Source organism: Uloborus diversus, unplaced genomic scaffold (genome assembly GCF_026930045.1).
Source record: "Uloborus diversus isolate 005 unplaced genomic scaffold, Udiv.v.3.1 scaffold_15, whole genome shotgun sequence".
Taxonomy (NCBI): Eukaryota; Metazoa; Arthropoda; class Arachnida; order Araneae; family Uloboridae; genus Uloborus; species Uloborus diversus.
The window spans coordinates 2,388,925-2,402,456 of NW_026558209.1; the positions used below are offsets into that span (position 1 = coordinate 2,388,925).

Genomic DNA, 13,532 nt, shown 5'->3' on the forward strand with positions numbered 1-13,532 from the left:
TATGCTTTTAATATCCATACCATGTTGATTCATATGTGTGTCCATGTGCTGATGTTTTTTTTAAATGGTATTTTTGCCAGTCAAAAACGACCAGTAAAAACTTTGGAAAATTGTTTGGATAAGAAAAAATATTGTCTATAAAATACATCTGAGGTGGTAAATAATACTAACTTCATTGTATAAATTTGAAAGGATTAAAAAAAAAAAAAACATAACTTTGTCCATAAAATACAACCGAGATGGTAAATAATATTGACTTCATTACATAAATTTGAAAATTAAAGTAATTTTTAGAGACGTACCAAGTACTCGGTAACTACTCGGTCAATTTGCCGAATACTCGGCACTCGGCCAAATTTTGATCAGATACTCGGCCAATACCGAGTAGTTTTAAAAAATGGAATATTGTTGAGGCAGATTTTAGAATTAATAAAGGAGTGCAACCATATAATATACTGCAATCATTTACATTTCAAATTTACAAGTCAAATTTAAATTTTTTGAGAACAATGAGGTTTGTTATGCTTCAACGGAGTAAATCTTTTCAATGTCCGCAAAGTTAATAAAACTTATTTATCAAAAATGGAGCAGTGTAAAAAAATATGAAATTTTTGTATTAAGAACTAAAATCGATTGATATAATTTTTTTTAATTCCAACTTGATTAATCATGCTTATTATTTATTTGTTTGTTTTTAGTTTTGAAAATTATCTTTTTATAAAATTTTTGCCGCAAACGAAATCTTTTACATAATCTTTAATTAAATTTCAGCTGGAATTTTTGTTTTAAAAACTATTATATCGACATGGAAGTCTATACTACTATTCCAATGAGCTCGAAATTCATCACGTGTGTGCCGGTGGTTCTTCTTAAAACATAATTGGTTCTCGGTAACTTGGTACTTGGCCGAGTACTCGGTACTCGGCTAAAGTGCTACTCAGTACGTCTCTAGTAATTTTGAATAATTCTTGTTCAAAAACTTGAAAAAGCTCAAACTCGCCATTTGTCACGATGTTGAAGAAACAGAATATGTGTTTTGATGTTGAAAATTTAACCGATTTTGATGAGATTTAACTATTTGACATTTGATTATTTTCATTGTTAAAGTTTTAATCTGAATAAAACAGGGTTAGGTTTTGGACTGTCCAAAACTGGTTTAGGACAGGACAGGTGGTTTTTATTGTCCAAAACTGTCCGAAACTGTGCAAACAAATTCTAAAGCTTAAGCGGTGTAATATAATTAATTCACATTTACTGCAATATTCATAGTGTATAAATATTGTTATTAATGAGGTTTAATTAATGAGTATTTGATGATATTTTCCCCCAAAATGTTCATTTTAAAATATTTACTTAAAAAAAATGCTAATAACTATTAGATAAAAACTTCCTCATGTAACGGTTGGTAGAGTTATGAAAGGAAATTCACAACACTACCAAGACAACTAATTTCAGTTCCATTTATAACACAAAGAAATGTTATAAAATGTGCCATATTTAGGTGCGAAAAAAAAAGGCTTAATTTTTTTTTGATGGTTTTTGCAAATAAGTTTTACATGATGTTTTAACAAAATTATTTTTTAAATCATAGATTAAAGAACAAGAAATTGATGATTAAATACTTATGTTATAAAACTTGTGCTCTTCTTTATTTAGTTTATATTTTTAATATAACACTTTCTGTAACTATAAAAAATTGTAATTTATTGCATTTAAGTCAATTATTGCACTATATTTTGAACATTATCATTTGCACACTTGCATAAATGTCGAAAAATTTGGTTTATGGAAAAAAAAAAAACCTCCTGCATACTAATTGAAATTTTTAAGGAAAAATTTAATTTCTACATAACTAGATTAAAATCAGCTGCATAAATAAGTTACAATTTACGTATATATTTATACTTGAATAAATATATTAAATAGTCAAAAAATAATTTTGCGCACTTTGTTCTGTTTTTGATATTTTCTCACAAAATATAGTTTCTCAAAAAGTAGTTTTGGACACAAGGGTTTTGAACAGGATGGTAAAAACCTTGTCAACCCAGCTTTTCATTTGCACACAGGCATAAACATAGGGAAATTTGGTTCCTAGTATAAAAATAAATAACTCATGCATACAAATTGAAATTTGAATCAATAGTTCAACTTCTATGTAATTAAATAAAATCAGCTGTATGAATAAGTTGAATGTTCTCATTGAATAAATGTTCAGTATAAAACATTACTTTGATACATTTTATTGTGTTCTCACAAAATACAATTTTTCTAAAAATATAGTTTTGGACACTTTTGGGCAGTTTTGGACACAAGGGTTTTGGACAGGACGGTAAAAACCAGGGTTTTTACCGTGGTTTTTGCCATAATGTCCTAAACCTTGCCAACCCTGGAATAAAATCCTTTTTTTTTTCATAATTGTATAACATACTAAGTAGCAGGGTTGGCAAATACCTGTTTTTTTTAAAAAAAAAGCCCATGGACCCAGGGTTTTTGGGTTTTTTTAAATAAAACCCAAAAAAACCCAATTAAAGCTGGGGTTTTAAAAATAAATGTGGGTTTTCTTTTGTCTTTTTTTAAGAGAAAATGTGGGGTTCTTGTAGCATATATTGTAGCGTAAGTATATGGACAAAGCGCAAAAATTGTCTTGGGGGTAAAAAAAGCTGGAAAACTAGTTAAAATTCAGCGTTTTCGGAAGAAAAGTATAAAAGACGACAAAACCCAAGAATGGTGAAGTTTCAGATTTTTTAGTTTTCATGATTACCAACAGTTAAGGCAAAGTTGCTTCTCGAGTTATAAAATCTATATTGTTCGTTTTTAATTACTACATTTTTTTTTTGCATTTTACTTTATTGTATTTCATTTTGTCATCCAAAACTACTGTAGAACCTCAAGTAGTTTCAATCCCTTTTTACTGAATTCCAGCTTAATCGAGACATTTCTTTGATCTTTATGTTGCCTGTTTTTCTATTTCTGTGTACAGAGTAAGAAATATTAAACCTTTTTTTGTAAGATAATGAAAATACTGCACATCCTATTCTGTTTTCTGTCCGACCGTTTGTAAAATCTGTTAATTTCTTAAAAAAATATACCTTGTTTATTCGAGATTTGTGACGTGTTGGTTTGCAGAAAATAATTTACATGAAAGCCTTTTAGCTAGAGTACCACTCAGCTAAACCACTTGGTTCAGTACACTCAGAACCACTTGGTTGGTACAATGTTAAATCTATGGGAGCACAACTTGCTTTTAATGAACAAACTCACAACAACGGGCAATATTTTTGTAATTTATAAAATTTCTATTGATTTCCAGTTCTGCTTGTATCTTTTTTTTTTTTGATAAATTTTCTTTAACATTCCAGAGTCAAAATATACCTTGTTTATTCGAGATTTGTGACTTGTTGGTTTGCAGAAAATAATTTACATGTGTCCAATCCAAAGTTGCGGGTGTGACATTTACACTAACTAAATTAGTCATCAGCAAAAATATTTTAGAGTATAGGTTTCAATTTTTATATTTTTCAATAAAGATTACTTGCAGGTACATTGATGCCAATTTGCAAGTTGATTGATATTTTATTTATTTTTTAAAAAATTAATTTCTACCCGTTGCGGGTGTGACATAAAAAGGACATGCATTTTCACCTTGCGATCAAAACATTCAAAACTCTGTGAATTATATCAACTGATCAAACTGGTTTTTTTTTATGTTAGACAGTAATACTTAACTAATTATTCTATACAAAAATTTAGATACTCACTCAATTAGTTTCACTGTAAAAAATATTCAAAGTTGCCGTTGCGGGTGTGACTTGTGTGGCCAATAAAATAACAACATACACAAATAGTTATCAATCAGACATTTTATGATTAGCACAGTAATAAATAAGAGAAATTGCAAATAACTAAGGAAATTTTTTTTACATAAATCTCATTTCCAATCTAGAATTGATGATTTCATGGGGTGTTAGTTTTCTTATTACAATGTTCTGTTTCTCCCATGATATGTCTGACTGATTGGGCCAGATGTATACATGTTCTGAAGGTTTTTTTTTTCAAAGTATTCTACTTGTATGTCTTCTCCATCTATTTGCTTGATTTGACCAATTTTTTTTTTTAAGGTAGAAAACAAAACTAATTCTACAAAATCTCCAATAGCATTTATATTACCAAGGGAGATCGTTTCCAACTGAGGCAGCAATGAAACTATCTTCAGTGCACTTTCTGCAGTTAGTGCCTGCCACTTGAATTGTACCCATATCGATCGGTACAACATGGTGTACCGATTGTAAGTTTGGTATAGCTTTGTACAAGGCAGCAGCGTGCGTGAAGCATTTTTGCAACATCTTTTGTGATGTCGCTCTCCGCAGAATAAAGTACTCTGATTTTTTTAAGAGCCTTTTCTGCTCAAATAGCAAAATCCGATGCAGAATTGACTGTTGCTCTACGCTGTAGAACGGCAAGTGACACCTTTTTTTTCTTGTTTTGTTACCGCACCAACACCATCCACAGCTCCTTATCCATGAGTCCTTACAAAGTATGACCATGCAATTTTAATGTTGTAGTCTTTATGGTTGTATGACATTAACAGAAGATTGTACCTGTCTATGGATTGCATTACCAAAGGTTTGAGCTCTTCAAAAAATTGCCATCGACTCTGCTTCTACAGCTGGAGATGGTGTGGCCCCTTTTGTCGAAGATTTCTTTCTCTCTCTCTACACTTTCTCTGCCTCTCATTCTGGTTTTGCCTCTACATTTTCTTTTTTTCATGGCCAGAGATGTAATTTTTTAAAGTAGTTTATTCGTAATTTCTATTCTTGCTTTGTTTCTTTCCCTTTCTTTTAGAAAATATTCCGAGTATTTAGCCGAGTTTTCTTTCATCTTTTTACGATGATTTCGGAATCTTTCAGTGCTGTTCATTCTTCTGAAAAAAAAAAAAATGTGTAAAGTGAATAAATATAGCACTACAAGTCCCAAAATACATTGTTGAACATGTTTTTTTTTTTTTTTTGAAGTTCTTTGAATTTTTTAACCCCAAATGAAATTAAAAACATTAAGTTTTGATTCATTTAAAACTTTAGCTGACAGAATTTTATACAAAGTTTTTTTTAATAAATATTTTAATAAAAGTTTTATTACTATTTTTATTATTTCTTTATATTTATTTTGAATTTGAAGTAAAAAATAATCTGTCCCTAATATTACATTATTTGTTTTAAAAAGTAAAGGGGGAAAAAGTCAAATGCCGAAAGCAAAATTATACATTTTTATACATATTAAAAAAGATAAAATATTGTTTTAGTTTTTTAAAGTTTTATTTAAAAAAAAAATAAAAAAAAAAAACAAATCTTACCTTATTGAATAGTTGCCTTAATTATAAATCAAGAAATACAAAAATGTTTCTTAGGAGAACCAATAATATAGAATACCAAACTAAATTAATCAACTGCACATGCTCTAAAGATACTAATTTTGAATTAACTGGGGTCTAGACAAATAAGTCAAAGGCCAAAGGTTAGGTCAAAGGTTAAAACATTAGTGCTGTCATCTACATGCATTCCAGAATTACATTTGTGTTTAATTTAAAAAGATGTTGCGGGTGTGACTTTAACTAAATGTCACACCCGCAGCAGGAACACGTCACACCCGCAACGCTTAATAACTCCAATTAAAACATTAATTAATTTTTTTTCTGTTTGTTATTCAAAGTACTTTAGTAAACTATTTTAGGATACAAAGTTTCAAAACTTTTAGGCAAATAAATTTTTCTGTGGAAATATAAATGCATTTTTTTGTTGTGGGTGTGACACAATAATTAAGAATAATTAAATATGCTTACCTTTTGTAGTGAAGATTAGTAGACATTTCTCTTCAGGAAAAAACTGTTTCTAATGAATGTCAGATTATGTGTGAAACTTTATAGATTTCTAGAATTATTTGTTCAGCTGTAATAGACCAAGCAACATAAGCAGTTTTGGTGCAGTCTAGTTCGTACTGATATAGTTCCACTTTAGTAATTAAAATAAGAATGTTAATGACATAAATGAAATTTTTTTTCAATAAAATATGAAATAGTATACTTTTAACAGTGCATATGCAAAATTTCAACCATATTGAATGAAATTTGAATTTTCATCCTCATGTCCACTTTTTTTTGGATTGGGCGAACTATAAAAATAAAAGAAATAAAAGTTGGCTCATTCTGAAAAAATTGTTTTAGCAAACATTTAAAATCTTAAGTTTTGCAATCCCAACATTTGTTATTTATTTATTTTTCACCTTATAAATGAGAAGTAACATGGAGAGACATAACTAAAATATTAAAGTGCATTATTTATACTATATTGTCACTATTTCTTGATTAACAATACAATGCAACTTTATTTGCAATTAGGTTTTTGCCGTTTTTTCCATTTTTGCCGTTTTTTTCCATTTTTGCCATGGTTTTTCCACTGTCCCGGCAAAAAACCCAACCCTGTTTTAAACTTTTTTCTTCTTCAAGTTCAATCTATTTCATTTGTATTATGTTTTTTGATCTGTAAAAATGGATTTCATTCGAAAAATCTTTTAGAAATTAATCTCTGAAGTGACAGAAAAGGGGGAAAAATGGAAGCATGGTACTAGTGGCTCCATCTGCTGGGGAACTGAGACACTGAGGGTTATGTTTTTAATATCCATACCATGTTGAATCATTTGTGTGTCCATGTGCTGATGTTTTTTTTTTTTTAAATGATATTTTTGCCGATTAAAAACAACCAGTAAAAACTTTGGAAAATTGTTTGGATAAAAAAAAAAGACGTAACTTTGTCCATAAAATACAACTGAGATGGTAAATAATATTGACTTCATTATATAAATTTTAAAATTGAAGTTATTTTGCATATTCCAGGGGTCTGTCCAGGATTTTTCGCAGGGTCCATTTTTTGTGAGAAATAAAATAATTTTGTGAAAAGTGAATTAATTTTGTGAAAAATCAAATAATTTCGCAAAAAATTTTTTTTTTTAAATCGAAATTTTAGAATTTAGAGCGGGTACAAACTGCATCATTTAAACCTAAAGTAGAGTGTTTTCCTCTTCTATGTTGAGAATATCCTTCTGGTGTGTTTTTCTAGTATTTGGCGGGGGGGGGGGGAGGCATCGCTCCCTCAAGTAGTAATATTTATCTCCATTCTACATTATGTTAAATTATACTAGAAATATTTCTGTACAGCATTTAAAATAATTGTAACAAAAAATAAATAAATAAATAAATAAAATTCAGACGAGGGTTCAGCATTTAACTTTTTGACCCAAGACACTCTTAAAAAGCACAAAATTTCCTTTAAAACTTATAAATTCCGTGATTTTAACAAAAATAAAAAGAGATTTTATTTGTTTACTTCTTAACAATGTGTATTAAACATCAAAAATTCAAAAAATCGGATTCCCATAGCGGATGCGAAGATATCGCAATTCTCAAGTGGAGGCATCAAAGGTATAAAAACGGCTTGTAAAAGGAATATTTTTGATTAAATTATTTTTAAATTGCATTTTAGAGTCCTATGATAAACATATCATTAACATCTGTGGGCACAGTTGAAACAAAAATAAAATTAAACCATCGATTCAGCATTTTAATTTTTGACTCGTTAAGAAAATGGAATTTTGCTTTAAAAACTTGAAATGCATGTTCTAACAAAAATAAAGAGACTTTTCATTTATTTGCATCCTAATAAAGCGAAGTTAGCTTGAAAAAAGAACAAAATATGATTCTTATATTGGATGTTAAAAGATTGTATTTTTCAAAATGTAGAAAAAAAACTGCAAGTAAAACAGTTTATTTAAAGTCGGTGTTCGCGCTCAACTATCCGTAACTTGGGTCTCAAGGACCCATTAATGAAATAGATTTGGGTCCTTTGGCGGAAAAAATGAGTCCCTTAAATTTTAAACAGAAAATCTTAGCACATAATTGAATAATATACAACTATTTATACTTAGGGAAAAGAAACTATCCACATAGTTATTTGAAAAAGGTATGAAATAAACTAAATTGGTTAATTTTGCCCTTTTTTTCTGTGATTATCATATGTTCAAATAATACACTTGCAAGATTAAGTTATTTGAGAAACTATTTAGTCAGTTACAATGAGGTAAACTCAAAATTTACTTTAAAGTTGGATTTTACCATGAAATAAAAAATAAATGCCTTTGATTGATCAAGCAGAAAGCACTCCCTTAACCTTTGCTTTCATGAACATTTTTCTAGGTGAAAAAAAGCAACTAGCCAATATTTTAACTAATTTTTATCCATAAACTATTGAACATGAATAAAATATTGAAGATTAAATGATAATAACGCCAAAAAGTATTGATGTGCCCTTTGGAGATGATTGTTTCGCACTTTGAATTCTAAAATTTCAGCTTCTGTGAAGGATGCAAAAAGATTGTGCAATTCAATGCACCATGTTCTATTGGAAATTAAAGGGGGAAGAACCTTTTTTCATTTAAACTATGTTTATTGAAATAGCTACGAGCCTTATCTTATCAGTTGTTTGAGAAATCCACAAATTTGAGAGCTAGTGAAACAAATGTCCGTGTGAAAATGCAAGTACTCTGACACTCTAACTTGGCAGAATGGGAAAAGATAGAAACTTACTCTGCATTGAGAAGTAGTTTTCATTCATTTAAAGGCTTAAACAGGTATAAATTGACAAGTGATGTGGAAAAAAAAACTGAATTTTAGTGGTCAAAATATAAATGATATTTTTATGTGTTAAAATATATTTAAGCATGGCCCCACTAAATACGCTTACAGGCCTTGACAATTTTTGACTTTTCTGTGTCAAACTGATGCAGTTCATGCATCCACCAATCAATGTTGACCAGTGGCGTATATATGTTTTACTTTTAGAGGGGGCCCATATAACCAAGATAAACTCCCCTCACTTTTTTTGCAATTTTAATTTTTTTAGGGGGGAGGAGCAACAGTGCCCTGATCTTCTCCTTTTTTTCGAGGCGGGGCAAAGACTTAATACTGTCCCCCCGTGGCACTACCAAAAAATAATTTTAGGTGGACACTGTTGAGAAATTCCCGCTTCTAGTTGGGGGGGGAGAGATGGTTTTCCCCCGGAATTTTTTCGAAATTGTAGCTGTGAGAATTTCGAAAAGCCTCTGGTAATGCTATGAGAGGAAAAATTGAGGGGCCTTCTGCGGAAATTTGTAGAAATTGAATTCTTAAATCGCCATATTAGGCTATATTTGTTGATGAAAGGAATGAGACTTTTTAAAGTTGCCCTCGGTTGATTTTTTTCAAAAATAGAGCGAAATCCATCACCCCTCCGCCCAGTTTTTCGAAATTTAAGTTCTAAAAAAGCAGTCTCAGACTAACTTCGATGGACCCTCCTCCGAAATTTTTTCATAATTAAAGTGTGCGACATCTTTTCTGCACACAAGTCCTCTCTCCCTAACATCAATAAAAGTAATCGGCAATTATGTTTTTGGAACTTCAATTTCGAAAAATTGCTGGTCCTCTAAAAGTAACTCATGAATCATGGATTTGCCTACATTTACAATTTAAAGAGTTCAATTTCGAAAAAATTTTGGGAGTGGACCTCAATCTCTTCAACCCCAAACCTTACCAAAGATAGTCTAGAATGCATTTTTAAGTTTATAAATTAGTAAAATTTCCTTCAATGGACTTTTGATCTCTCGTCTCCTTAACATCACCAAAAATAGTCTAAAACAGCCTTTTTAAAGTTACAATTTCTTTGGGAGAGCTCCAAACTTCTCCCCTACAATTACCAAAGGTAATTTGCATCTTTTTAAGACTGCAAAATCGACCGGCAAATCCTAAACCTCAGCATTAACAAATATATAGGAATTTCTGTGGGAGAAAATTCAAATGGAGAGAGACAACAAAAATAAAGCAATAGAAGATTTAGTTTGTACACATCAGTTTGCTCATGTTAATTATGGCAGAAAGAAACCAGAATAAGGGATTAAAATCTATTCTCTTGTGGGTTCAAACCATCGTTTGTTGATTTAAATCAGCTCGATTTAAATCGTGATTAAAATCATGATTTAAAGCAAGTGATTTTTAAAAAAACAGTCATTGATTTAAATCAATTGATTTGAATGAAGTGATGTTTTAACAAAATCATTAATTAAAATCAGTTGATATTACTTTTATAAATTAATTTTGCATTTTTAGAATGTATTGCTCTAAATTTAACTACACTGCATTATACTATCTTAACTTCATCAGTCAAAACTAAATAGATCCCTCTTTCTGTGTCTGTTACAGATTTTCACTCTATTGCTTTTACTGCAAAATGACAGTTTAGAACCAGAGGCCAATCCAGGATTGTTTTCTCGCTACCTATTTTTGTGAAAGTATTGCATCATTCTATTTTTGTGAAAGTTTCATTTTTCATCAACACTGTTTTTGTGAAATTTTAGAGGCATCCAAATTTTTGTAAAAGAGAAGTAGAACAAGTTAAATTTTAGTTCGAAAAGTGTAAATGTCATCTAGTATTGTTTTTAACAGGTTTTGTTTTTTTGGGGAAGGGAGCTAAAAACCTAAGAAGTACCGAAAATACCATCGTAATTTCAGCTGAATGGGCTACGTACTGTGTACAATATAGGAAATGATGAGAAAAACGGTTTCCCAAAACAGATGTTGAAAGATTGCGATATTGCATAAATATTCTGGCGAGAAACAGCTCTAAAAATGAGTTAAAATATACAAAAAGGTTTCTATTAAAGCGATTGTTCCTATAAACCTGCTTCGAATTTTATTTTATGAGTGAATTCTGTTTTAAACAGAGAAACTAATTTTATATTTTAAATTGCAAATTTTTGTGACATTTTCGATGTTTTTGTGAAGCTACTTCATTTTATTACTTGATTTTTGTGAAAGTACCTATTTCAAAACAAGATTTTTGTGAAGGTACCGAAAAAGGGTAGCAAAATCAGCCTATATTGGGCCCTGAGAACAAAATAAAAATTTGCATATAACAAAATTTCACTGATTGATGCTGACTGCTTTCTTTTCTTTTCCAGGTGTCATGTGAATGAGATGCGTCCGAGGACGGAAAAAATGGAAGTTTTTGAGTGAGAAGTCCACTTTTTGGTGCAGACAAGAAGAAATCAGATGGAGCAAGATCCGGAGGACGGCGAGAAGAAACCGCCGGCGAAGAAGAATGCCCGGGCCATCCTGGAGAGCGTGTGCAGCGACTTCGAGAACATCGACCTCCCGTGCCCGAAGCAGAAGGCCAAGTCCAGGCCCCGTTCGGACTTCATCCAGTTCGGACGTCCCGCGGAGGTGACGGTCGAGCCGATCCGGGACGAGGGGGCGGCGGTTGAGCCGGTGCTGACCCTGGACGAGGCGTCGCGACTGGTGTCGGGACTGTTCGCGGGCGGCGGGGGCGGCGAGGTGGTGTCGTCCTCCGTGGCGGAGCTGGCGGACGCCGAGATCGTGCAGACGGGGGAGGATTGCGTGTCGATCATCATCACGAACCCCCGCTTCGTGGAGGTGATGACCGGGGGGCCGGAGGCGCAATCGTCGGCGGAGACCATCATCGACCTCCCGAGGGGGAGCCTGGAGGAGGAGCCGGCGGTCACCCTGCCCGAGCCGAGGAGGCCGGCCTTCGACAAGCCGGTCGTGTACCGGCCCGACTCCAACCCCAAGTGAGTGGTCCGGATTTGGTTATACCGGGTTTGACGTAATAGGTTGGCAAACCGGGCGTAGAAGTTTGTGCTGGTTATTCCTATCATGTTTTGTCCAGATGTACAGGCGTCCCTCGTGTAACACGGTTAATTCGTTCTGTGTAGTATCCTAACCGTGTTATACAAGACTTTTTTAAAAATAATATTTTTACTTATTTTTAATACTAATTATGCATGTGCATGAGAAAAATCAGGTTAAGATGTGTCGTGTTACATTAAAACCGTGTTATATCGAAACCGTGTTATGAGAGACTTTTTTTAAAATGACATTTTTACTTATTTTTAATACTAATTATGCATGTGCATGAGAAAAAACAGGTTAAGATGTATCGTGTTATATCGAAACCGTGTTATACGAGACTTGGAAATAATGTAAATCAAGGGATGTGTACCGTGTTATATCAAAACCAAGTTTCGTAAAAACAAAGTAAAAACTTATTAGAGTTATTAGCAAAAATTAACAGAATGTATTAAACCAAAATTAAATTCCATCTTTTATAAATGTAGCAGCATTCATGTTGTACCACAACCGTTAAGTATTAAATTCAAATTTCGTACCGTCAAAGTGTATCCTGTTATATCGAAACCGTTTTCCGTGTTGTATCGAAACCGTGTTATACGAGACTTCCTTAAAAACAACATTTTTACTTATTTTTAGTACTAATTATGTATGTGCATAAGAAAAATCAGGTTATATAAGATACATCGTGTTATATCGAAACCGTGTTCCGTGTTATATCGGAACCGTGTTATACGAGACTCAGAAATTATGCAAATCAAGGGATGTGTACCGTGTTACATCGAAACCAAGTTTCATAAAAACAAAGTAAAATATTAGGGTTAGTAGCAAAAATTAACGGAATGTATCAAACCAAAATAAAATTCCATCTTTTACAAATATAGCATTCGTCTTATATCAAAACCGTGAAGTATTAAATTCAAGTTTCGTGCCGTGTTATATCGAAACCGTGTTATACGAGACTTGGAAATAATGTAAATCAAGGGATGTGAACCGTGTTATATCAAAACCAAGTTTCATAAAAACAAAGTAAAAACTTATTAGAATTATTATCCATTAACATAATGTATTAAACATAACTCCCGTGTTATATCAAAACCTTGTAGTATTAAATTCAAGTTTCGTACCGTGTAGTATCAAAACCGTGTTATAATAATAGCAAATTTGATACGGTTTAATATCGAAACCGTGCTGTTGAAGTACCGTGTTATACGAGTGACTCCTGTATTTTACTAAAACCAGCACTTCATTGTGTAACACTCATCTCAAAAAAAAAAAAAAAATAATGAAGTTATATAGAGTGTGAAATTAGCCGAGAGTGTTAAAGTCTCCTGATTGGCCTTTCTCCCCCAGGGCCAGACGAATCACGGCCAAGATGAGGAACCTGTGGGCCGAAGAACTGGAGGCCAAAGGTCAGCTGACTTGCCCCCTTCCTGGATGCCTACAGACTTTTGAAACGATGACCAACTTCAGGACTCACTACAAGTTCTGTGCAGGGGTGAGTGCTCCCTCTGTTAAGCCTTGCATTAAGTTCATATTCTAGTTTCGTGTCTGGGCAATTCTGTTGTCAAGGCAACAATCGCTTTGGTTTAAAATGTCGGTTCTGATGATTTCAAGACGATAGTTAGTATTTTAAGGAGAGCTACAGGTTTTTTTAGTATAATTTTAAATACGGCATGATAATGCAACACCCTCCTCTCGGTGCATTCTGGGTCACATTAAGAGCCGGTTCCCCAAAACCTGTGAATGGATTATTTTTCAGTTTTTAATCCATGTTCATACTTGCCAACTCTACTGTTTTTAACGGGAG

General features: G+C 32.4%; 1 protein-coding gene across 1 annotated transcript in view; it reads left to right on the forward strand.

Moving 5' to 3' along the window:
- LOC129233043 (uncharacterized) overlaps positions 1-13,265 on the forward strand; it is a 51,414-nt gene extending 38,149 nt beyond the window's left edge. The window contains exons 5-6 of the mRNA XM_054867124.1: positions 11,114-11,664; positions 13,076-13,265. Coding sequence (XP_054723099.1) covers positions 11,114-11,664; positions 13,076-13,265 — 741 coding nt within the window. The remainder of the gene's footprint in view (positions 1-11,113; positions 11,665-13,075) is intronic.
- The last annotated feature ends 267 nt before the right edge of the window (positions 13,266-13,532 follow it).